The sequence below is a fragment of the Gopherus flavomarginatus genome, chromosome 3 (assembly GCF_025201925.1).
Source record: "Gopherus flavomarginatus isolate rGopFla2 chromosome 3, rGopFla2.mat.asm, whole genome shotgun sequence".
NCBI classification, from domain to species: Eukaryota; Metazoa; Chordata; order Testudines; family Testudinidae; genus Gopherus; species Gopherus flavomarginatus.
This window is the reverse complement of record NC_066619.1, coordinates 211,976,845-212,004,301: the sequence shown is the minus strand read 5'-3', so window position 1 is coordinate 212,004,301 and position 27,457 is coordinate 211,976,845. Positions and strand designations below refer to the sequence as shown.

General features: G+C 39.3%; 1 protein-coding gene across 2 annotated transcripts in view; it reads right to left on the bottom strand.

The window, feature by feature from the left end:
* Window positions 1–15,460, bottom strand: part of ANXA10 (annexin A10) — a 45,693-nt gene extending 30,233 nt beyond the window's left edge. The window contains exons 1-2 of one of the 2 annotated variants that reach the window (XM_050946181.1): window positions 15,278–15,460; window positions 705–789 (exon numbers count right to left, since the gene is read on the bottom strand). In XM_050946181.1, the coding sequence (XP_050802138.1) occupies window positions 705–789; window positions 15,278–15,295 (103 nt within the window). In that variant the 5' untranslated portion in view covers window positions 15,296–15,460. The remainder of the gene's footprint in view (window positions 1–704; window positions 790–15,277) is intronic. The other variant, XM_050946182.1, reaches the window with a different exon arrangement.
* Window positions 15,461–27,457: the final 11,997 nt, after the last annotated feature.

The window sequence follows — 27,457 nt, the reverse complement described above, 5'->3', positions numbered from 1 at the left end:
ACCTCACAATTAATTGTGATTAGTTTTTTAATTGTTTGGCAGCCCTAGTTTTAATACTCGTAAAAAGCCTAGTAGGGTGAATTTGAAAGCTTTCCATGCAGATAGCTATCCTGATGAGGAAAATGTCTCATTCAAAGATTAAATATACTGCCCCGCAGCAATATCAACAATACCCAAAGAGGAAAACAAAAACCTGAAGAGAAAAAATGCTTTGGTGAACTGCATTTTTGTCTGGTTTTTGCTTTCAGTCCATAGATTAGCTACTCCTCAAGAGGAATCAATAAGGTAATCTTGTCTTGTTTTTTTTTTCCTGACATGATTGGTATTTTAAAAGCCAGTATCCTTTGAGAATAGCTAATTTTAGATGTTATAATTAAGTGACTTTTCTTTTGTCTCAAGAGTGCTGATGAAATAAAAGATAATCTTTAGGAAAAGAAAGCTTAGTACAAAAACCCCAAAAGCTTTGACTAAGTTGTTGTAGGCTTGTGTCTACCCTGAACATACTCTAATTCCTTCCACTGCAATTGCAGAGTTTCTTTTAATGTCAGTGATTTATGATTTTTAGTTAAAAATAAATTAAATAAATCATTGGTTATCTCTTTCCATGCTTGATGCCTGTTTCTATGATTGTTCTTTTTCTAAAGGTGTTTCCAAGGATGGGCTGAAAGAAGAGATGGCTTGGAATTGGCAGTCAGGATACACACCTATTCCCTGTAGGGCTCCCCCCAGCATCTGGGCATCCATAACTGGGTTGAAATTTGGAGCTGGGAAGATTGTTCCTTGTATCTGCTAAGGGGGAAAAGAGAGAGTGTTATTTGTAACTGATTATTAATTACATACAAGATGTCATCAGCAGAATTATGAATGAACCACCAGATTTTGGAACCCTTGTTCATATGAATAGTCCTTTCTTTAATGAGTAAAGCACTGAAGCCCTCTGGAACCTATGTCTGTAATGAGTAAAGGTTGCAAGATCAGGCATCAAACCTGTTTTTTTGGAGTCCATTGACACTCAAAACACATACTTTAGTTTCTATGAGGCTACAAAGCAATATTTCACAAGTGACCAGTAAATAATATTACGTTAATCCTTGCGTTCCAATCTCATTAAAGGGGCACAGTCAACTTAATGATCATATTTCCATTGAAAATTGGGTACCTATTGTTGCAAATAGCTCCTACAGTTACTATAACACCTGAGATTAGAGAAAGATATTTGTTTACTTCAAGTACACAAGTGGCAGGTGTATAAAGAGAAAAAGAGGACAAAGGATATTCAGATATGTTTGATGTTAGTCTCAGGCCCACCTGAAAAACATGAGGGGAAACACTTTTAGCAATTAAAAAGAAAAAGTTAGGATATTATTTGAAAGATGCTGAATCAGAAAGCAGTGCTTTAAGTTAGCCACTTTCAAAAAAATTCAAGTTGAGGAAAAATTAAACAAAACAGCACCATTCAAATATAGTTGTGAGGATTATAAAAAAATAAGATGCCCTAAGCAGAATTCAAATAAAGATCTTCCTTTGTTTAGTACAGAGTTCCAGGGCTTTAAAACTGCCTTTGGCAGTAGGAGAAAGTGAAAACACAACTTGCATTCAGTTACAATGCTCTCTGTCCAGCTTTAAAATGGTAGAACATTTGGAGCAAATTTGACATACATGGTTCACTGTTTCAGAAATAGTTGGCAACTAAACAGCATCTTACATTCAAACTTAGCACAAGAAAGCCATTTTAGTTTAAATTTCTTAAGATCAAGCAGATGTCTTATTGCTTAAATAAGCCACCAAATAAGACACAGTGGAAAAAATAATTTCAGAAGTGGAAATTGTAATTAATTCCAGTCTGTTAGATTCAACTGCTCTTTTACATTTAGCACTCACAATAGATCAGTAACCTATGGCATGCACATGGAATTTGTTTTTAAGATTGGGTGGAGAAGATGTTTTCATTAGACTGATGTGGCTTATGGCTATCTCAAGATGAATGTGAAAGATCAATGGAAACAATCTAAATCTAATTTGTCTAGGTATTTCCATAGTGTCCAGTACAGAGAAAAATTTGCAGAGATTCTTTGATGTATTGTTATATAGACATAATTTGTATTATAGGCAGATGTGATAGAACATAAATTACAAAATCTAGTGAAACTGCTACTCCTACTTTACGCTGAAGTTATTTTTCTCTGCCTAATTCTCCAGCCTCTAAGGGAAAAGAGGTTATCCTGCAGAGAATCAGTTATGGTGAATATACTGGTTCTGACATATAAAATGGTTGTTTCTATTTATCCTTGAAGAAAGGTTGTGATTCAGAGGTGAAAGTCTGTCACAGATGATGGTATTAATGTTCTTTCACTACACACACTCATCTCTGAATCTCAGCTCTTCAAAGGTAAATAGAAACAACCATTTTATATGCCATACAGAGGTCATATGACTAATATCAATGAAGTATCACAGGCTGGGGGGGTTAGCTAGGTGGTTTGAGCATTAGCCTGCTAAACCCAGGGTTGTGAGCTAAATCCTTGAGGGGGCCACTTAGGGAATCTGGGGCAAAATCAGTAGTTAGTCCTGTTGGTGAAGGCAGGGGGCTGGGCTCAATGACCCTTCAGGGTCCCTTCCAATTCTAGGAGGTAGGTATATCTCCATTATTTAAAAAAAAAAAATCATCTCAGACGTGAAGTCAATAGTGGAAGAATTAGAAGAATAGCAACAAACGTGGAAGGGTTAGAGGGCATGATTTATGAGGAAAGATTAAAATAACTAAGGTAGTGGTGCTCTCACTGGATTTTCATTACTAATTCATGTACCTGTATGGAACAGCATTGACCTTCATAGTGCTCCATATGGGCACAATAGTTCATGTGAATCCAGCTGCCAGATTGGAGCTTAAACATATTCACTGTTTAGCCAAGCTATACAAAGTGAAACAATTGTCAGCAAAAATGTGAAAGGTGTGATTAAATAGGGAGGAATTGTTTGGCATGATGCAAAATATGATAGCTAGTAGTAATGGAATTAAATTAAGAAAAAGGAAAGATTCCTGGCAAACATCTTTTTAGGCCAATCAGTAGTCTCCCAAATGGTGGAAACCCATTAGTAGATATTTAAAAGTAGACTGAACACAGTGAGGAATTAGATTGTAGGGAACAATTTCTTAGTGGACAGAAGGCTGGTCTAGATGTCCAGAAGGTCTTATCCATCTCTACTTGCTATGACCCATGTTCTCATGTCTGCCACAGAGCTCCAAGTGAGCCAAGCAAAAGCTGTGGCAGACATGGGTCATAGTGATTAGAGAGGGATAAGACCTACTGGACACCTAGACCAGGGGTCGGCAACCTTTCAGAAGTGGTGTGCTGAGTCTTCATTTATTCACTCTAATTTAAGGTTTTGTGTGCCACTAATACTTTTTAACATATTTAGAAGGTCTCTTTCTATAAGTCTATAATATATAACTAAACTATTCTTGTATGTAAAGTAAATAAGGTTTTTAAAATGTTTAAGAAGCTTCATTTAAAATTAAATTAAAATGCAGAGCCCCCCAGGACCAGTGGCCAGGACCTGGGCAGTGAGAGTGCCACTGAAAATCAGCTCACGTGCTGCCTTCGGTACGCATGACATAGGTTGCCTATCACTGACCTAGACCATCCTTCTCTCCATTAAGAAATTGTACCTTACAATCTATTTTCTCACTCTGTCCAGTCTACTTTTAAATGTCTTTACTAATGGGTTTCCACCATTTGGGAGACTATTAATTTTTTACAAAGAACTTTTTTCAAAAGATATTACCTGTCAGTCAGAACTGAGATGTAGTGAGCATCAATAATTTGTGCTCACAAGTACATGTTCTTGAAACTCCCAAAGCAAAATGGGTTTAAGTCCCTTCTGTAGAAAAGAAACAATTACTAGCATATGGCTTAGAGGTGATCATGAGCACAGAGATGGGGAGTGCATAAAGCATATGCACTCTTGTCCAGAAAAGCACCAGACAATATAAATTATGGATCTTTGACAACAGGCCTGATAGTTGCATATGCTAAATTTCCTCAATTGGCCTCTTAAGAGGTACTGCTCAGCTCAGTATACCAGGCCCAATGTTAGTAAGGAAAATCCAAGCCAATAAACAGCCAAACTACATTACCATCAAATCAAAGGAATGATGATTTTAAATGGAAAGAATTACATATATAACTTCAAGGCAACTCCTTCTAGAAAACATAGTACAAGAAAAACATTTTTAATAAAAGTCCTAGAACAAAATTTGAGCACACAGCTCGTTCCAAAATATTAAATTACCTAACACAGTACTTAGCTTTGATCTTGGCTTCTATCTCACACAAATGTTTGTGTCAGAGTCCACTTCCTAATTAGCTGGTCATTGTAGCTTTCATTTAACTTTGACTGATTTCTCAGCAGACCCAGAATTCCGCCAAGATACAATAAATCACTGACCTGAAGTTTGTGTTGCTGCATATAATATTAAGGCCTCCATTAAGGCCCTGAAATACTAACAACTCAGTGGCTAGCTTTTAACTCAGAGCTAGTATTATGAAAATAAATACAAAGAAAAAAAAGAACTGTGCTTTCTTAAGAAAATGCCCTTCTTATTTGTAAGATGTGGCTCCCCAGTCCTTATAATTTGAAGCTTTGAATGTCAATTTTCTGCCAGGACCACTTTCATTACTTTATTTTCTGAAAGCCATCCTGAAGCACTTTTTGTAAGTTAGATCATTTGATACATCTAGTTTGAAAGTCTTTGGGGCTCCAGCATGTACAAAACTTCATTGCATCTGTTTTTTCCCAAAATCTTCATAAAATGCAGATGTAGGTCTGAGCCAAATGCTGTATTTGAACTTTGGACAAGTTCAGGCCTGACTCCAATGTGGTAACTATATAATGATTCTTTATTGTCTTCTGTATGTTACAATTACAAACCTTTTATACAGGACCAAGGGATTTCAAAGAGCTTTATAATATTAACTGAAAGTTAGTCAAAGGAGAGGAATGACAACCACATTGTGGTAGCCAACGGTAATTTCAAAGAACCTGACCCTCAGCTGGTGTAAGTGAATAACTTTGAAGTAAATCCTGTCTTGGAAATCAATGGAGCTATGCTGATTTATACTAGCTGAGGATCTGACCCTCTGTATTCTGTGGCATATGGCATCTTGTGGAGATGTGATGGTGCATGGCGAGAAACTTGGGGGGGGGGAGAAAGTATTTGGAAAAGAATTCAGATCTCCATGAGTCACTATATGTTAGTGCTAGGTAATGCCTGGCCCTTGTGCAGGTGCATTTGGTGGGGAAAGAAGAAAGATTGTGGAAGGAGCTTTCACTTCTGCTTGTGGCACAATTGCAGCCCTTGTTCTTGGGAAAAGTACGGAGACTGCTCCCAACTAATGCCAGGGGAGCAAGCCACCCAGAAGAGAAGTAGGGGACACACCCTTACCCTTTGTGCACTTATCTTCCTTACACACTGATGCAGAGGCCAGCCACAATCTGTTGCAGTCATTTGAGAGACAGATTGGCTGAGTTAAGTTAAAATCATTTTGTTATAAGAATGCAATTGTGTGATTGTAACCCTTAGTTTGCATTGTAATCATCTTTGGAAAACCAGACTAATCTTGACAAGGGCAATCTATTCTAGACATTGTGTGCTCACATTGGGCAGTGGGACACCGTGGACATGACTATCAATGAGAGAGCCATCAATGTTGAATAATTATTCCCTACTAGACCAAGGGGGTTTCTACTAACAGGGCCTTTGACTGGACTCTCTACACAGAAACTTTTCTGGGAGAATACGGCTGGAGTTTCCTGGTCTAAGTGTCAGGAACTAGGATATGGGTGGTTTTGTAGGGATAGGATTTTATATTTGGATTAAAAGCCATAGTTTATCATGCCAGCCACCCCTTTTTTAAATAACAGAAAGGAATGACCCTCTGGGGCATTAGTAGAAACCTATCTGACAGACAACCAGTCCTGGTACCTAACAATTGACTATAAAAGGATTAACAAAGGTACAATACCTATGGCTCCTATTGTGGCAGACATAACATAGGTTATACAAAAGGTTCATGCCACATCAAACTATTTTTCAGTAATCAACTTAGCCAACTGTTTCTTTGCTATTCCCCTACACTCTGATTCACAGGTTTGTCTTGCCACAACTCCAAAAGCATCAGATTGTGACCAACAAAGCCTAGCTCCCCTCTGCAACCAATCTGGCTGGCCACTAAATTAATCCAAACTGGTAACTATAAACATCAACTGGCAAAACTGTGTGCATGGTGTGTATGCTAATTATTGTATTCTCAATAAATGCAGCATGTTGCCTTCTCCCTTATAAGAATGTCAGGTACTTTGTATAAGCATAACAGTTTTACCTCGTGATCAGAGCTGGGAACAGAAATTAGAAGTCAGAATCAAAATCAAGAACCAGGCAAGGAAGAAGGGCTGAGGTAGATAGGAACAGGACAAACACAAGGTAGGAGTAGATATAGAATAAGACTAGAAACAAGGGAGGTATAGAAGAGAATGAAGTTGTAGGCTCAAATATTGAATAGTAAGTAATCTGTTGCCCTTGCTGAGCTTAAATGCAGATATGTTGATGCCTTGCAGCCAAGTGGGAGGGTTGACCAATCAGGTAAATCTGCTGCAGCCCAGCTGGGCTCATTAACCAGCCTGAGGGATGTGCTAGTTAGCCCCAGACTCAGCTGAAGAAGCTTATGTCCATAATTCCTGACAATAAGCACATGGCTGGGAAAGCTGCCCCCTGACTAAATATGAGAGTCATTATTTAAGGAGGCTGCTTCTCTAAGTAAAAAGCTATTCTGTTGCTATTTATAAGCAAACCTTCCTAGGAAGAATGAAAGCAGGGGAGACTCTATCTCGCTTAAAAATACTAGCCAGAACTCAGGATTTATAGGCAGCATGAGATCTGACTGAAGAAGTCTTGTTCAGGGCTATTTGTTATTTTTCCATAGATCTGTAACTCTTGTTTGCTTTTCTTTAAAGAGGAAATAATTGTGGCTTAAATTCTTTTATTAAGCTTTTGTTCCTTGCTTTACAGCCATTTTGTCCATGAAGAATGTAACAAGGAAAATGGCAGGGAGGAGGCTGGGGAGGGTTGAGCATTGGTTCTTGGGTCTAGATAGTTGGACTGCAGAGTTCCACTAACCAAGGAAAGTGTCAGATTGCAGGGATGCACCTACAAGACCCAGAGAAAGAAACAGTGATCAGTCACTACCTAGACATACAGGGCTTAGAAGCCCTGGTTGGTACTGAATAATAGGATCCACTTACAATAGACTGGTGTCAGCCCAGAGAGGAGGGCTGGGCCAGTTTGTAATTCTCTAACCAAGACAAATGAAGCAGAATAATCAGCTTTATTTTGAGGCAGGTTTTGAGAGCTATTTGAACACTAAAATGCAGTTACAAATATTACTGTTTTCCTTTGTGCAGGCTGACTGAGTTCTGCTATGCCTGAAACTAGCATACTCAGTTTTCAGTACATGGCTGCCTGTGTTTTGTCTGTACATCATATGGCTCTTCTGATCTGTTTTGTTTAGGAGAAGCAGAAGGAAAAAAACACCATGCTGCACCCCTCATGACTGCTCCTCCAGCTGCTTGGGCTTTAGAATGGCCCTGGCAGGAGTGCTTATTCTTTCCCCCTTGTCATGTCCCTACCTTACTTTAATTTTCAAAATACACTTTGTCTAACACATCCTTAGAAAATCCTGACCATAGCAGTGAAATCTCTCAAAGAAATATCTCCTAGTCTATAGGTGAAATAAGCCTTTAAACACCCTCCAGTGAGTGAAATATCCAACAGCGTTCTGAATAATTCAAGTAACAACTCCCCATTGATCAGAATGAATTATTAGATAAGGCATAACACTGGTACATCAAATTCCAACAGCTTAAAGACAGCAATCACATTACAATAACTGTTTCTGAAGATTAGTGTAAAATATTTTTCAAGACCACAGAGCACATCATAAATAACAGACAATAAGAAGTTACAGAGTTACTACAGTTTCCTTTCCAAAATAGGAAACAGGTAGTGACAAATGCCTTGAGACAGGTCATCAGATGTGGATGATCAGCTAAGAAAAGTCAGAGAAAACACTCTGTTGCTAATTAAAGCCACCCTAAATAGAAGAAAGGTAAAGAATTAACTAATATGGCTACTAGGAGAACTACTAGCCCTAAAGAAACAATGGTATACGATAATTTACCTTAAGCAATATTGACACCAACTGCTGACTTGACACCATCAAATTAGACCTGAATAGAGACTGGGAGTGGCTGGGTCACTACAAAAAGTAATTTTCCCTCTGTTGATATTCACACCTTCTTGTCAACTGTTGAGAATGGGCCACATCCACCCTGATTGAATTGGCCCCATTAGCATTGAGGCCCCCCTCCCCCAGTAAGGCAGCTCCCATCTTTTCCTGTGCTGTATATTTATACCTGCTTACTGTATTTTTCACTCTGTTCATCTGATGAAGCGGGTTATAGCCCATGAAAGCTTATACCCAAATATATTTGTTAGTCTCTAAAGTGCCACAAGGACTCCATGTTTTTGCTGCTACAGAAAAAGAATCTTAAAAAGAGCCAGGAAAGAGAGTAACAATAGTCAAAACACTGGATTAAGAATAAAAACTAGGCCAGAGGTGCACGAATAATGTTTTTCCCTTACCTTAAAGAAAGAAACGAAGTTTAAAATAAGCTTGTGAAAGTTTGATAATTAAAGTTGCTGTTCCTTTATTGTAATTCATTACTCTTATACTTAAACCTTAAAAAGCTAAACCCAAACCTTTGATCTCTGGACTGATTAAATTTCTTTGATCTACAGAAGAATAGGTTTATTTAAACCCAAACTTTCCCTGTAATTACAGTAATATGAGTTCAGTTTTAGATTGCTAAAATTGGGTTTGTGTTGATATTTGTGGCATTCAGAATAGGGAAGTGTCTACTAAAATACTTGAATAATCTTGTAGGCCATTGCTGCATTAAGGTCTGCCTATTTTACGGCCCAATCCAGTTTTCATTGAAGTCAATAGGCATATTCCCATTCCCCTCAGTAGAAGTTAGATTAGTCCCTTAGTGACTCTTCATGACCCTATAGACTACTTTTGGTCTCACACATTTGAAGTTTTCCTCAGTGGAAAAGTCAGACTTTAATTATTGACAGCAGGCCAATAGTACAGCCACAGTATTTTATCCCCAGTGTAAAATGCAATATTATCTGACCTCACTAAATTGACTATGCTTTTGCTGCTTTCCACATATAAAAATGATTAGGCAGCAGTATACATGGGAAATAATTGACTGTGGTGCTCAAATATGAAACTGCTAAAATCAGAGAAATGGCAGAACAAGAAACTAAACTACAAAGATCTTAGTGATCTTCATGCTCATGGCAACCCTGTGAGGCTGAATTTCACACTTACAATACACATATTGCCATTTGCTGTGTGCAGAAATTACATTTTATGGTGATATTAACTCTACTGCAGTAAAAATGGTATTGCAGTTTTCTGCAAGAAAGATGATGCCAATGTAAATTTTAGGGGTGTTTTCACTTCATTTAATTTCTCTAAATAGACCATTATCCAACCCAGCACCATGAGCAAAACAAAATGTTTTTCAAATGACAGGATTCCTGTCTGAATGTTAAAAAGAACAGAAACACTTGAATCATTTACCTTTTCTGGCATTAGGGCCTGAACCAAAGCTTATGGTTAAAGTCAATGGATGCCTTTCTGTTGATTTCATTGGGCTTTGGAGGAGGCCTTAAGGGAGCAAAAATGTTAGCCAGTGATTTCAGAATTGAGCATTTGAAGCTCTGCTGAGGAAGGAAAGGAGAGGTTGGTATAAATTCTTCTTCAGACAGAAGAAGTGACAGAGATCTCTCCAGTAATACATTCAACGTAGAGAAACAAATAAACAAGCCAAACTCCTGTTGACTTCAGTGGTAGGACTAAGTTGAAAGGGAAGTATAGTATGTACTAGGAGTCCAGTTCTGCAAGGTGCTCAGCAAACTCTGTGAGATGGGTAGCTGAGAGCGCTAGAAACCTTGAAGAACCAGGCCCAAACTTGACATTTGTGCTGCTCTACCCTGAGTTGCTAATGCCCTATATATGCATTTTGATTATTAGAGTTGTTGCACTGAAGTAATTCGCTTTCTGTGTTGTCCAGAGTTATGATGCTATGAATATTGTGGTGAGTAATTCATTTATGCCTTTTCATTTTGGTAGGTTAACAGAGGTATAAAACCCAGGCAGACTGAGTTTAGACTCATAGTCATGATAAATTGTGATTCTTGCATAGGTATCAGACAGTTCTTATATATGGACATTAAATGGGCTTTTAACTATAGTTTACACATGAGAGCTATAGAAGGACGATTTATCTTCACTGATTATAAATCAATCACATTAAGTAGATTCCTCCCCTAAATAGCTTTTATTGATACTATTCTGGGGAGGAACCCAAGATAAATAAGCAGTTTTAGACTTCTCCAATATCTAAATGTACTTTCAATTTCCCAAGGGGACTCTAGTATATAAAGAAACTGAATTCAGGACTGTGAACCTTTTTATTATCATCTGGAACCTGACCTATATCCATTCAAATAAAAACACATCAAAATTTGACCTTTAGAAAATAGCGTTCTATAGAGAGCATTCAGAAAACATGGGCCTGAACCTCAGCTGGTATCAATGGAGCTACAATGATTTACATCAACTGATGATCTCCCTCTTGCCTCAGCTTCTTTGCCAGCTCCTGACTCCTCTTCCACACATTCCTATATGCTGGCAATATCTTCTCTACTAAATGTACTTCAAGCTCCAGCCATTGTCTTCATGAAACTTCTAAAATCTCACATTCAAGATGTAGTGGACACTCCCTGATTTATGTATGCTCTTACTACTGTACAGCACTGCGTACATTTAGACTACTATATACATGACTATGGGTCATATTTTCAAATCCTCTGCCCTCAAAAATATCCATGCATGCACAAACTCCACATTTATATGCATAAACCAGAACATGGCATGTGCAATTACTCAAATGTGGCTTTTGTACCCGCAGCTGCATCTAAGTGCATTTTTGTGGGTATAACTTTAGATGCCAATTTTGGAAATGTGGTTACACAAACAGACTAAAAATACTAGATAAGATTCAGTGAAAGAAAAATGCAAAACACACCTGCAAGGGATTAACAAAGAGCAATTAGCATACAATGTTGTATGCTAATTTTAAAAATATTGTTTTCACTTTGACATATTGGTCACAACATTTTGGTCTACTTAAGTATTGATTTTGCTGTAACACTGTTTGAAAAGGTAGCATTCATCATGGTTTTCCAAGTGAGAGAGAAGATGTATCAGGGAACCAAGTTAGCAGAGAGTCAGTTACTCCTGAGTCAAGGAGGAACATGACGGTCATCCTGTGGAGTGTTTTAGGGTTGGGTTAGGGAATAATTTACCATTGGAACTTGTGTAACTAGTCAGTGGATGGCTAGCTGCAGATCTGATTCTACAGGGGAATTCTCCCTCTGTTTTCTTATCACCCACGTTAGTGGCTGGACCCACTCCAGAAACATCCCTCCATCTTCTGAGGCTGGAACATGTGCAAAGTGTCCACAAGCAAAGGAACTTTCTGCTGTTCAAGCATCTTCCATCTTACCTACCCTTCTGTCCTCCCATCCCTGCTGCTTCTCACTGTCCCTCATGCTGGATGTTGTATTTGTTTATTTTATCTGAGAGACCCAATGATTTTAAAACTCTCTTATAGTCTCTTGCTGCCTCCAAATACCCTCCTGTGCAAAAATACACGGCCAGTTGTCATAGGTGCGGCCTGACTGATCACTTTATATGTGGATGTGCTTGCTTGCACGTAAATGCCTGTAACTATTTGAATAAAAGATCCTTCCCAAACAGTTGTGAAAACATAAAACTTGTTTGCTTGGATGAAGTGGGAGGGGAATGAAGAAATAAGGGATGGCGACTGAAAAGTGATTCAGAATTCATAAAAAGTAGGCAAAACTTGTTTGCACTGGTCTCCCAGGTCTAAGTAAGAGTAAGAAAGTTACAACATTTTCTTTCATCAACCAAAGCTTTGAGCAGTATAACAGAAGGCTCAGTAAAGGCTGAGGCTGTAGCTATCTGTTTTCACAGCTTTTATCAAATTTATGGTGTGTAAAGTTCAGACAATGCAGTCTTATGATGGAAAAAGTAATCTGAAGTATGAACAACCTTCTAATAATATTTGTTCAGTAAGTCATACCGCTGATAACAAGCAATCTAAGTCAGATTTCCTTGGACTGAATGTTTTCAGCTGTGAATACCTTCTAAAAGAAAATTAATGCTTTAAAGCTAGCTATGTGCTGCAGTCCCTTATGAACTAGCTATGCTTCCTCAAAGGGATACTCTGTGGTACAGCTTCTGGGGGGAGGGATAGTTCAGTGGTTTGAGCATTGGCCTACTAAACCCAGGGTTATGAGCCCTAATCCTTGAGGGGGCCAGTTAGGGATCTGGGCAAAATCAGTACCTGGTCCTGCTAATGAAAGCATGGGAGAGGACTCAATGACCTTTTAAGGTCCTTTCCAGTTCTATGAGATAGGTAATCTTCATATATTATATCATTATTAGATAAAAATTGCTAAGAGTAGTTTTGATTTATGTGAATTTATTAAATATATTTCACATCATTTAAAAATTATATGATGCAATAATGGAATGGAAACTTTTCAACATAGCTATTTCAGTCATCCTCAAAATCCTCCTGTCTTTTCCTGATATATGTATTTTATAAAGGACACTGGCTGCCTTCCTATCTAATTTCTGGTAGTTTTTCTGTTTGTGTACTCTTGGGAGCCATTTCCAGTATGCAATCACAATAATGAAGTCAGATAATGTTTCTTTGTCTGGCAAGATTGCTGTTGTGAGCACTTTCTGGTTTGCATTCTTAAGCCTTAATGTATTTCAATCAAGGTAATCTTCCACCCAGCTATATACAAAAATGATGATTAACTAATAATTCTAAAAGTAATGCTAATTATGATTTTGCTTTTTCTTGTGTTTCTAAATTAATATTGTATTGGGATAGCTCTAGGAAATAGTTAGGGCTAGATTGTGCCTTTAGCCCTCCGTAAAAGATTGTGTGAAACTGCACCATGCCAGAACTAGCCTCGGGAGGCACTGTGACTCAGACACACCTCAAAGTCTCAATATCTCCTCTTTTTGTTCTGAAGGGCAGGGGAGTAATGTTCTACTGACATATACCAATCAAGGATCCACTTATTCCCCTTCTCTTCCCACCCCAGCTCAGGGAGAGCGTAAGTGGGCACACTTCAATGCAGACATGCCGATTTATACCATGAGAGAATTTGACAGTATTTTGTTCAGGGAAAGTATACAGTCAGATTTTGACACACTCTTTTACACTGAGTACTACCTCACTCTTGAGCATTCCCTCTATTCCCCTGTTTGACATAATAAGAGTAAGTTACAGTTAAACACAGTGAACAAACAGACAAAATATAGAGGAATTTTAGACTATTTGATAATACTGGACTGTGTTTACAAGTTATAATAAGATCAAATAGATGCAATATTATTAAATCTTAGTAATATTATATTTAGCAATCTATTCCCTTATGTGATAATGTAATATACTAATATTAATGCCAGGCAATACTATCAGTACATGATACTAATTAGTCAAATACTTGTTTAATCACAAGAAAAGAAACTGAAATTGGTGACTTCTGCAGATTAAAATTAATCCTTTAGTTGTGTCAGACTGCCTAATTCTTCCTCCTTCACTGTAGTAAAATGAAATACATTAATAACTCAGTAGGAAGAAAGAACAAACTTTTAGCTCTTTAGTGGGGCTGTAGGTCTAGTAATGGACTCGAGATCTCAAATCGCAGATCAAAGACAAACACATTATGGAAACCTATTCAATAATTATTTGTCTAGAGAAATAAATAAGTGCAATATAGTTTTCTAGAAAGAAATGCTTTGTCAGTGAAACTGGAATAATTTGCCTTCAGATACATAATTAAAGAAAAAACTGTGAATTCTTTCTGTATTGATTTGTAAAACAATTGGGGATGCACACATAGAGCATTTTGGAAAAATACACTATTACACTAGCATTAATTATTAAAAGATTCTGAAATTCCTTAAACGGCACAATTACCCCTGTGCCGTGTATATAAAGCAGTTTCATATTTTGCTCTCAAAGTATTGAGTGCATGGACCTTGGTTCCAATTTATTAATCTGGCTCATTTAATCAACACCACTTCCCATTATTAGTCACTTAATGGAGAGTCAATTTTTCATTTTTGAATATTTTTCATTTTCAATATATAAACAAATTGAATATGACTTAATACATCCCCAACAAAAGTAAATGCTTATAAATGACAAAAAACATATATACATTACACTATAACACCGAATATACATTCATCTTCTAAAGAAAAAGATCTGAAATTTAAATATATAAATATGTATGAAACATAACAAATGGCAATATTTATTAATTCCATCTGATGATTCAAAAGTTTTTTGTTTATTTTTAATGAACTGTGTGACAATGTATGATACAATAGCTATTAAAAGCCTATACAGTGTAAAATCTTATATTCCATCTTAAATTGTTCTTAGACCAAATCATGCTGAATTTCTATGTATTCATGTTGACTCATTCAAAGGAAAGAGACATACTCCAGAAAAGCAAAACTTTTTCTAAACCAATATACCAGTGTGCTCTCTTTGATTCTGCAAATAAAACTTCTTGACAAGTTTTTTGACTATCAAATTAGTCCTAAGTTTCTTTCAGCTTGTATTTATTTTGTAAGGTTACTTAAATCTGCTTTTTTTTTTAAATGGGTTAATCAAAATGCTATAGTTCAATATAAATCATTATTATTTAGTGATGGTACAAAATTAGACCTTGATCTCGACCTCAGAAGTAAATGGTAAAAGACACATTTTGTCTTAGATCTAAAATTTTAATTTAGCTACTGCATGTGAACAGTACAAACAACATTCTCCATGTTGTCCACATGTTAGATACCACATATAAACCTTGGGCAAGATCTGTAGCTGGCATAAATTGGCAGTAGATTGACTACAATGGAGGTGCACTTATTTATCCCAGCTGAGGATCTGGGCTCCTAACGTTCTGTTAAGGTTGACAACTCAAACTGAAAACTTTGAAAGATTTGGCAGAACTGATCATTATACTTACATAATCTCCACAATACATTTTGGCGTAAACCTTCAAGTTCAATAGAGCTGAAAGTAGGATTCAGAATAAAGACTTAAAATTACTGTAACTAACTCTTATTGCGTTGAAGAGGACTGACCGGAATCATTCAATCAAACTAATACTATTCTACCAATCTCATTCGACTCCCAGGTAACAATGAAGTAGGAGCGGCTCTTGGCACTGCATGTCCCCAGATTTTACAGATTCACTGTGTATACTTAACCATTATTCATATATGACTAAGCAGGATTATTATGTAAAACAAATAGAACCATTAGCATAATACCTAATTGCTCTAATGTGTTGATTTAAGAAACAGAATTTAGCCAATCATGGAATGAAGTATTAATCTACAGAATATACTTGTGTTAATGATTGACTTCCAGCATTAAACTGGCTCTAGTTCATTTTTTCCTATGGCTGAGTCACTTAGCTCAGTATATATTATATTGACTATTTGCAACTGGCTCTCCTGACTCTACATGGTGTCTGTGCAGTCACCGGGCCAGATCCTCATATGGTTTAAATTGGCATAGCCAATGGTCCTTTGCTGATTTATACAAGTGATCAGTTTGTGAGATGCTGCAACTCTGTAACATGAAGAAAAAATTGAAGAAGATGCACAACCCTGGAGATTGTCACCAATGATAAATGATCTTGAAAAAGGGGCAAACAGTGAGGTGGCAAAATATGCAGAAGATACAAAATTACTGAAGATAGTTAAGTCCAAAACACACTGCAAAGAGTTACAAAGAGATCTCAAAACTGGGTGACTGGGCAACAAAATGGCAGATGAAATTCAGTGTTGATAAATGCAAAGTAATACACATTGGAAAACCATAATCCCAACTATACATAGAAATGATGGGCTCTAAATTAGCTGTTATCACTCAAGAAAGAGATCTTGGAGTCACTGTGGATAGTTATCTGAAAATATCTGCACAATGTGTAGTGGCAGTCAAAAAAGCTAACAAAGAAGTGAGCTGTAGCTCAGGAAAGCTCATGCTGAAATAAATTTGTTAGGGCTTGTCTACATCAGAAAGTTGCAGCGCTGGTGAGGGAGTTACAGCGCTGCAACTTAGGAGGTGTACACATCTGCAGGGCACCACCAGCGCTGCAACTCCCTGTTTGCAGCGCTGGCCGTACTCCCGTTTTGTCTCGGGTGTAGAGGATCCAGCGCTGGTGATCCAGCGCTGGTAATCAAGTATAGACACTTACCAGCGCTTTTCTTGACCTCCGTGGAATAAGCAGGTATCCCAGCATACCTGAGGAAGCCTCTGGTAATCAAGCTGGTCTCTTTCCCCGGCTTGCTCTCGCGTTCCCCGAACCCCGAGCAAGCAGGTCTCCTTCCCTGCGGTTTGCAGGGTGGTTCCGGGAACGCGAGAGCAAACCGGGGAAGGAGACCAGCTTTGCCGCGGTTTGCTCTCGCGTTCCGCGAACCCCGAGCAAGCAGGTCTCCTTCCCTGAGGTTTGCTGGGTGGTTCCGGGAACGCGAGAGCAAACCGGGAAAGGAGACCAGCTTCGCCGCGGTTTGCTCTCGCGTTCCCCGAACAAGCAGGTCTCTTTCCCTGCGGTTTGCACGGTGGTTCGCGGAACGCGAGAGCAAACCGCGGCGAAGCTGGTCTCCTTTCCCGGTTTGCTCTCGCGTTCCCCGAACCCGAGCAAGCAGGTCTCCTTCCCTGCGGTTTGCAGGGTGGTTCGCGGAACGCGAGAGCAAACCGCGGCGAAGCTGGTCTCCTTTCCCGGTTTGCGCTCGCGTTCCCCGAACCCGAGCAAGCAGGTCTCCTTCCCTGCGGTTTGCAGGGTGGTTCGCGGAACGCGAGAGCAAACCGCGGCGAAGCTGGTCTCCTTTCCCGGTTTGCTCTCGCGTTCCCCGAAACCCCTTGAAGCCGCCCAACAGCGCTGCAGTGTGGCCACATCTAACACCACTTGCAGCGCTGGTTGCTGTAAGTGTGGCCACTCTGCAGCGCTGGCCCTATACAGCTGTACTAATACAGCTGTAACAACCAGCGCTGCAAAATTTTAGATGTAGACATGGCCTTAGTCTCTAAGGTGCCACAAGTACTCCTGTTCTTTTTGTGGATACAGACTAACACGGCTGCTACTCTGAAAAATGTTAGGAACTGTTAGGAAAGGTATAGATAATAAGACAGAAATATAATGCCATAATATAAATCCATTGTATGCTCACATCTTGAATACAGCGCACAGTTCTGGTTCCCCCATTTAAGAAAAAAAAATATTAGAATTGGAAAAGGTAGTGAGAAGGGCAACAAAATTAATGGTATTGAACAGCTTCCATGTGAGCAGAGATTAAAAAGACTGGGATTTTCAGCTTGGAAAAGAGAGAACTAAGGGGGGATATGAGAGAGGTCTATAAAATCATGAATGATCTTGGATATCCAAGATGGTCAGGGATATAACCCCATGTTGTGGGTGTCCCTAAGCCTCTGACTGCCAGAAGCTGGGAGTGAATGACAATAATTGCCCTGTTCTATTCATTCCTCTGAAGCACTTGGAATTGGCCACTGTTGGAAGACATGATACTGGGCTAGATGGACCATTGTCTGACTGAGTATGTGCTTATATGCTTAAAAATGACATTTTTCAGCAGCCAACATCTTTATTTATTCTGTTTGCTAGTAAATATTATTATAATAAAGTTATTTGCAACATCAGGAAATATCACATTTCCTGAAACAGTTTCTCTCTCATGTCTACTTAAGAGTTTAAAATACAGGTGAGAAAACAGTGTACCTCCCATGGTATTACTAGAAAAGATTCTATGGATTACCACTATCCTAGCGAAATACCTGCCAAGAGACTTAAAGAGTTGCATATTACTTTGAGCTGAGAAATTAACCAACAATCTTAGTTGTGCTGTTTTTTAAAATATATTAATCATATTATTTATATTTCACTTTTGGAAGAGCTGGTTTGCTAATTTATTTAGGAGGTGTGTTATGACCTAGTGGATAGAGCACTGGATTGCGATTCAGAAGACCCAATGCTATTCCTTGCTCTTCTACTGACCTGAGTGAGCTTGGGCAAGGCCTTTCACCTTTCTGTACCTTAATATCGCTGTATGTAAAATGAGGAAAATGATACTGACTTCCTTTTGTAAAGAACTTTGGGATCTACTGAGCTGGTGTCATTATTGTTACCTATAAAATGACTTGGGAACCGTTCTTTTATTTTCAATTCTTGAGGCGGGTCCAGGTGTTCAAGTCCCCAGTATATTGCTAAGGAAATTCTCTGGCTTGGAAAAGTTCATCCAATAGTATGTAGGATGTGAGTGGCTGTGAATGTCAGTCCTAACAAGAACTCTTCTAAATAGCTATATATTTCTGCATGCCTGTGACATATGCAAGGCTTAATGGGTTTGGGACGGCATGTTATCTTTCAGTACATAAGTAAATAAGAAAAGACATACTGGGTCAGACCAAAGGTCCATTTAGCCCGGTATCCTGTCTTCCAACAGTGGCCAATGCCAGGTGCCCCAAAGGGAAAGAACAGAACATGTAATCAACAAGTGATCCATCCCTTGTTGCCCATTCTGAGCTTCTGGCAAACAGAGGCTAGGGACACCATCCCTGTCCATCCTGGCTAATACCCATTGACGGACCTATCCTCCATGAACTTATCTAGTTCTTTTTTGAACCCTGTTATTGTCTTGGCCTATAGTATAGTAGGGCAGGATAGATTCTTAAGAACAGCCATACCAGTCCATCTAGCCAGTACTTGTCCATCTTCCGACAGAGGCCAATGCCAGGTCCTTCAAAGGGAATGCACAGAATGGTCAGTCTTTGAATGATCCATCCCCTGTTCTCCACTCTCTGCTTCTGGTAGTCAGATGTTTAAGAACACCCAGAGCATGAGGTTTCATCCTTGACCATCTTGCCTAATAGCCACTGATGGACCTATCCTCCATGAACTTATCTAGTTCCTTTTTGAACCAAGTTATAGTTCTGGCCTTCACAACATCTCCTGGCAACGAGTTCCACAGATGGATTGTGCATTGTGTGAAGAAATACTTCCTTTTGTTTGTTTTAAACCTGATGACTTAATTCAAGAATATTTCCTTTGTACTTAAAACTGATCATGTATAGCACTTTACATTCCCTGTACCTCAAGTGCTTTATAAAAATGACTTTGACATTCTAATTCCCATTTTACAGATAAGAAAACTGAACCACAGAGAAGTGCAATGACTTGCCCAGTGTCACACAAAAAGGCAGTGGCAGAACCCAGAACAGAAGCTAGGTTTCCTTGCTGTCCACATTTTGAAACAAAATATTAGCTTCTCTTTGCAGGCTCTCACTTTCTTTTATTTCTTATTTTGCTGTCAAGAGTAATTAAAATGCAGTGTGATGAATGATTAATCTTCAGTACAATACAAAATGTATCATGTTTACAATATTTTAATCCACCACTGTCAAAACTTGTCGTGGTCAGGGACCACAGGGCTTAAACAATTAAACAATAACTCTAGGGTCTGTGGAATGCATGGCACGTAATGTGGAGGCCAGACCAATATGAAAAGGGCATCAGTAAATTAATGGACTATATCTGCCCAGGGTTTATACTGACTTCTCCTGGCAGGGACCTTGGAAGACTCACTGAATGATAGAAAGTACACCACGAGAGGAGGTTGTATTTGTCCTTTCCTTGTGGAAACCCATTGTCTGCCTTCTGTCTTCCTCATTCTGTGAGGCAAGGCAAGGCCAGGCTGGCACAAGGAGTTGTGACTTATATCTCTATGTGATGTTCAGTGAATCTGGCCCAATGTTTGTTTCTTTGAAGAACTGAGTACAATCAAACCTAGTTTCCCATGTTCATGTACATTCTCCAGCTCTGTCCACTTTAACATAAGTCACTACACTTTCACAAACCCCAAATGGAGATGGATTTAGAGCAGGAAGTATTTTGGGGTGGGAACTAGTCCCAGGAGTTTTGGGAGGCCAGTGTAGTTATTGTTTAAGCATCTTTTCTTTCCAAATTACATGATAGGGAGAGAAATTCCAACATACCAGCCTCATGCATTCCTTATGCAAGACAAGTGAAGCCCTGCTACTAGTGCTGGGGTTTGGCATAGTTGCCAACATTCCCAAGTAAAAGTTCTTCAGAACAGAAGGAGATATAGGGACAGGTCCACTCTCCTCAGCTGGAGGGGAGTTTGCATACTCTGGTCAATTATTTTCTTTAATTATTATAGAATTCAATGTAGCCATGGCATCATTTTTAACTGCAGTGATCAAAATAGTCCAATTATCCCTTTTGCCCAAACATGAGGTGAGTGCAAGCAAAATGAAGGAACATAAATATTTTAAATACAATTAACTAACAACCAAAATGTTATCTTGGTTTTCCCCTTATTTTTCTGTTCCTTCTAGCCCAGAAACATTATGTCTCTCTCCATATCATTTTCTTATTTTCTGTCTTCTTTCATTTTCTCTCATTCTTCTTTTTCTCTTCATAAAAAGCAACATACTTTCCCCTCTCATTTTCTCTCTTCCATATCTTCATGCATTTCTCTTCCTGTTCTCTGTATCCAGCTTGCACCCCAAATTCTTCTTAGACTGTCCTGAGGCCTTTTGCTCTGCCCCATGTTCCATGCTCCCTCTCTCTGTTTCTTTTACACCTGCAGTCCCCACCCCTGCACCAGGGGATCTGATGTCTCTTTCCATTTCTTCCCATTTGGGAGATCAGGTGACTGTTTTGGTTTCTGTGGTGCCTCTTCTCTTTCTTCCACTCTGGAGTTCCCCCTTTCTTTTCCTTCCAAAGGTCCATACATGTTGCAGCTCATTGAGGAATCTAGGTTTTCTTCCCCCAACCCTCCATCTTGCCTCCTCTGTCCTGTTAGACTGCTGATGCCTTTTGCCTTTTCTGTGACAGTGAAGTAGGCTAGATACTCTCTTTCTCTGCCCTCTTTGGTTAGTTGCTTGAAGATGGAGCTACTCAACTATGCAGAAGGCTCTTCCACTTAGGCTCCTCCTCTGTGCTGCTTTCTGCTGTGGTTGATCATTGAGGCGTTTAGGGTTAGGAATTCAGATTGACCTTCTCTTTGTTGGCGCTATTGGGAACACTGACTAAAACTAGCCCAGTGTAATTAATTTCTAATTAGATAGACTTATAAAAGAATGATTTTATTACAATGAGAAGTAAAAATGAGTTTGTATCAAATAATCCTATGCGAGAATCTAATTTTCAGGGAAATGAATATCAGTCATGTATATTAATTAAAAACAAAGTGCACCTTGTAGGTGTAATAAGCTTCAGGTATTGCTTTAGGGATTCCTTTAGGGAGAATTGAAATGTGATGGCTGAGAAAAACACATGTACTGTTAACTTTGCCCGGTCTACAGCAAATACTAATGACAAACAGTAATGTGTTGCAGGCATGGGACTTTTTCTCTTTGTATCTCTAAACATACATACATACATAATTTGTGGGGGAATCAAATATAATACACAATCTACGCTGGTGAAACTGTACTAGTACAACTATCACAGGAGTAGGGAGAGTGTGAGAATGTGACATGGGAAGATAAAAGATGGTCAGAGAAGAGCTTAACTCTACTTCTACCACTGTGACATTTGAAGAACTTAATGATGTATATTGTATGCATTCAGAATGCATTACACTCACCATATGAGCATGGACACATGGGTACAAGATTAATAAGTACTGTGCTTTTCCTTCATAGATCTCTATCGGCTTTACAAGCAGGACCGGCGCCAGGGTTTCTCGCGCCCTAGGCACACGGCCATTTCGTCGCCTCCATGCTGATCCTGCGGCTCCAGTGGAGCTGCCGCAGGCATGACTGCGGCAGCTCCACTGGAGCTGCGGACCTATGGAGCCTCCGCAGGCACAACTGCGGCAGGTCAATCGGAGCCGCCCCCCCTGGCAAAATGCCGCCCGCTCAATAATCCTGGCACCCTAGGCGATTGCCTAGGCTGCCTAAATGATAGCGCCGGCCCTGTTTACAAGAGAGGGTGAGTAATATCCTCCTTTCATAGCTTGGAAAAGTGATGTACACATAGATAAATAACTGTGAATCAATAGAGACGCTACGAATCAAATCCAGGTCTCTTAACTCCCAGGTCTGTGTTTTATCTACAGCAAAACACTGTGTACAAAGTGCAAGAGGAAGGGGTGTGGCAGGAGCATGCTATGCTCTTTTGATCTCTGGCCAGCAGCTTGCCCCTTGGTGGGGAGGGCATACCCAGAATCTAGCCCTGTTTGTGTGTAAATGGAGTGGTGGACCTGGCACGTTACAGTCAAAATGAAAATATAGGTACCTGGTTTGAAGAGCTTTCCAACTAAGTTAAAGGCAGAACAGCACAAAGGAACAAACAGGGTGCTGAGTAATGGTATAGGATGGCTTAGGGTTACTGCATTAAAACAAATCAGAGAGTATTATATCTGTTATGTGTCTGTTATGTGCACTTCTTGTTCAGTACCATTTTAAGAACCTTTTCAAATATGCTAATATATATGAACAATTTGAGGATTAAAGTAACTTAAAAGAGTGGTAGAATGAAGGTCGTTGTTGGAAGGTTAACCAAAGGAAATGAGTCTGGTGGAGGGATTTGAAGGAGGACAATGAAGCTGCATGGCATACTCGATCATGAAGGATATTCTGGACATACGGAGCTGCATATGAAATCGGTATGTACAGAAACATAACGATGGCATGAAAACCTTGTTACATTATTCTATAGCTGTGTTAATAAAGGAGCTTTCCTGAGGTCCATAAACTGCTGCATATCCTTTAAAATAATATACTGCGCTTTGAACTTCTCTTCTGATAAACTTGGACTAAACTAGAGACCAAAACAGGCAATTATTCCTTAACTGGCAGAAGCTTGTGAAGCTTAATTTGGTCAGCACCTGTAGTTTAGTTTGGCTTGAACTCTACTGGTTAGTCCAAGCATGCAGTACAGCAAAGCTACCTGCCAGCAAAGAGAGATTGTCCTTAACTGATCTCTGCAGCTAGTTACACTACAAGATACTAAGTTTATAAAGAGAAACAAAGACCTATGTCTTTGCAAAAACCCACTCAAAATTATCATTAACTCTTGTCTTGTTGTTCATGATACAATATTCCCTGCTGCTAATAGACCCAGTGTAATAAACCTGGATACTTTTATTGAGTCTACACATTTGTTATTTTCAGAGTCAAGGCCATGTCCTCTGAAATGATTACAATGAGGCCCCTGATGCTAATGTATTAACTGCCTCCGAGCACAGACAGTTGGACCAATGTTTAGATTTATCATTTTTGCTGTGTGTCAAATCAGGTCTCCCTCAGCCATTTCTTTCAAAGATTCTGAAATTCTGTAACATGTTGGGCATCAGTTTTTACTCACGAAGAGAAAAAAATTCTTTAGCAAGTGTTAATAAATTATGCAGTGAAACTTCTCCACATCACCCTACCTGTGTGCCTCTGTCTTGCATCCATCTGAATGGCCATCTCCAAAGGTGCGTGAACAGCCTTATGCAGGTTCAATCCTAAGCCTCTATCTAGTCTAGCAATAGCTATCAATGACTCTGGGCACCATTGAATTGGGACAGATTTGAGCTAACAGTCAAGCGGGTTTTAGAAATGATCTGGAAGTCTCAGAGCCTAATGCTATGTATTGTGTTGCTTTCACCCTTAAGTAGTAATTGGCTAATAGCTAATGTAGGAGAGTCTCTTTTTGCAACAAGTATAAAGCAAATTTGCCAAAATTTCCAATTCTCAGTGTCTAAAGATAGGCTCCTAAATCTGTATTTCAGCATCTAAATAAAAATGACCTTAATTTTAAAGGCACTGGCTTCAGTGGAAGTTGGGAGTGCTTAGCATTTCTGAAAATTGTTATTCCTCTAAATAGCTAGTGCACCTTGCAGATGTAGAATTATTTCCATTATTTCATCTGAGCAGCTACTCATTTACTAATTTCAAAGGTTAGACTAAAAAACATATGTTTTCTGCTTCCAGTCCTAATCAATATGAAGTTTTATTTCTTGTGCTAAATAACACAAGTTGATATCTGTGGCTGTTTGGAAATCGAACAGGTTAGAATGTGTTACGTCAAATACAGAAACAGATTCTAATTTTTTATAAGACTATGTGGAATATACCATGCTGATGCCATTTCTACCAAGTAATTGGCCAAATTTTCAGTACACTCTGGCTGCTTTGTGCTATGCTGGCACTGCAAAGCAGTCATAAACCCAGCATAGCCAGCAAATTAAGCTAGATTTATAGTTGTATTGCATTGCTGAAAAGCTGCAAAGCAGCTGGAGCATACTCTTGAATCTGGCTGAGACTTGATTGGGCAAATCTTCTGAGTGAAACTAACATTTGACATTTGGGTTACTGAATGAAGATGGAATTGCAAAACACAATGAAAGTCAAGCCACTTGCTTTGAAAACTCAGATTTTGGGCCCGTTATTCACATTGGTGAGCTGAGCACTTGCTCGCATGAGTTGTAGTGTTGACATCAGTGGGACTCATTCTACAAATCCTTATACTGTCCTCACCAATAGGTGAAAGCTAGATGCACAGAAATGGATATCTGAGAGGTGAAATCCAGCCCACCTGGGTGGCTGAAGCTTCTCCTCCACAGTTAGGGAGGTTGTTGGGGCCTTATGAATACAGGCCCCTTAGCCCTTTCCAAACCTTCCACCACAATGTTAGTCTATATATGCCTGTCTGCAGCACCCACTGCCCCATGACACAGCTCCTACTTGACACATAAGTGGTGTGCAGAGACTTTTGCAGGCCTTCCACATTGGGGTGAATTTAGGGTCACCAGATGTCCCGATTTAATTGGGGCAGTCCCGATTTTGGGTTTTTTTTTTCCTTATATAGGCTCCTGTTACCACTACCACCGCCCTGTCCTGATTTTTCACATTTGCTGTCTGGTCATCCTAAGTGAATTTCCCCCTGAAGTAAGTAAGGGTTGCACAATCAGGCCCTTAATGATCTAGAGTCTATGATCCAGCTACAGGTTAGGTTTCAGAAGGTTTAATTTTTTTTTTTTTAAATAGCCACTTTCATCTTTGACAAATCTTTTGCCGTTGTTCCAGGTATGTATCATAAGACTAGCCATGTAAAACAGAAAGAGTTAATGATCTAACAAGGGACTTAAAAACTTAATGACTTGTATAATAAAAGGGGATCTAGGTGGTTTCTCATGGGACAAACCCAGTTGCTCTGCAAGGGTAAGAAAACTGTTCTACCATATCAAAAGCACATGTCTCAGATTTAAGAGCAGAACTAAAATTAGCAGTAAAGAGATTTCACATCACATTCTTGGAAAAAGACAATGTGAGTGAGGTAATATCTTTTATTTGACCAACTTCTGTTGGTGAGACAAGCTTTCAAGCTACACAGAGCTCTTCCTCAGGTCTGGGAAAGGTACTGAGAGTGTCACAGCTAAATACAAGATTGAGTAGATAGCTTAGCATAAGTAGTTAGCCCATATTCTAAGGGATCATTCAAGGTGAAGTGATTTGTTAATACCCCTGTAGTTATAGAACAAAAAGGTTGAGGGGTTAATAGGTTACAGATTATTGTAATAAATCATCTGTCCAGTGTTTCTACCCACAATCACTATGCTCTCCAATGAACTCACAAAGGAAAATGATAAAAGACAAAAACATCACATCACCTGTGAGTGAACACTCTTTACAAAGCTATCACTCTATATCTGACCTCTCAGAGGAAACCTACAAAACACTTTCAAAGGACGAGTTTAGGAGCTTAAATTCATAACTCTGCAAGACACTGAAAAACATGGTCTTAAAAAAGACACTGGATTTATGGCATAGTATAACAATATGTAACCCCCAATCCCCTTTTTGTCCTGTGACTACAGAAATGTTAACAGGCCGCTCAAGGGTGGCTCGAGGCACCAGCGCAGCAAGCGCGTGCATGGGGCGGCAAGCCATGAGGAGTGGGCTGCCGATCGCTGTGAGCATGACGAAGGTGCGGGATTGACAGGTCCCATCCGCAGAACCGTCACCAAATCCGCGTGACAGGCAGACCTCCCACAGAAATGTCGCTGAAGGCTCCCTGACTGCCATGTTTGGAGCGGGAAAAAACTTAGAGCTGCCCAGAGGCCACTTCACCTTGAATGGTCCCTTAGAATATGTGCTGACTACTTATGCTAAGCTATCAACTCAATCTTGTATTTAGCTGTGACACTTGGAGTACCTTTCCCAGACCTGAAGAGAGCTCTGTGTAGCTCAAAAGCGTGTCTTTCTCACTAACAGCAGTAGGTACAATAGAAGATATTATCTCACCCATCTTGTCTCTCTAATATCCTGGGACCGACACAGCTTCAACAACACTGTCACACTATTTCTTCAAAAAGTCATTTAAAGGCAATGTGAAGATAAATACATCTTGTAGTCAAAGCTTGGAATGGCTTATTGCACTGAATATTTAGAAACGCCATGATCTGTTGTTCTTACTATTTTTTAAAATAAACTTTTTTTGAGAATTAGGGCAACAGCGGTGGTAGCTGGCTGTTCATGTGCATTGAATTGCAGCTCTGAAGGATAATACAAGAGACCCCACTAGCTCAACAGCTTGCAAAACAAGCCATTGCTCCCTCAGATATTTTCTGTGTCTGCACCTATTACATCTGCAAGCCTCCTTTAGTTTTCTGCTGCGTTTGAGAAAGTGTGTTTGCGTGTGTGATGGGCATTGTGCATTTTAATCACTTTCCGACTGCTGAATTTTTATGAATTGAGTATGACTTCACTTTTGTAGGGAGTTTTTGTTTTTAAATGATAAATTCTTCCCTTTTGCCATCTTAAAATTATGAATGAAAAATTCTGCTTTTTCTGTAGCTTTACTGGAGTTGTGACCTGCTTCATCCTCCTCCGGGTTGTATCTGTCATTCTGGCACAGTCTGACCTCCATGCTGGAGTCAGTGGATGATTGAATTAGCCTTGATTATATGTTATTCTGATAAACATCCTAGTGGAATGCTCCCATTCAGTGCTTCAATTTATTATTTAACTTGTGGTTGTATGGAGCTTTAATCTTCAAATATGCATGTAAGATATTTACTATGCATTTCAGCCAGAGTGCTTTGGATGCTCTCCTTGGAAGGAGACATATACAACAGAGATTTGACTTTCATTGGTACTGATCAAA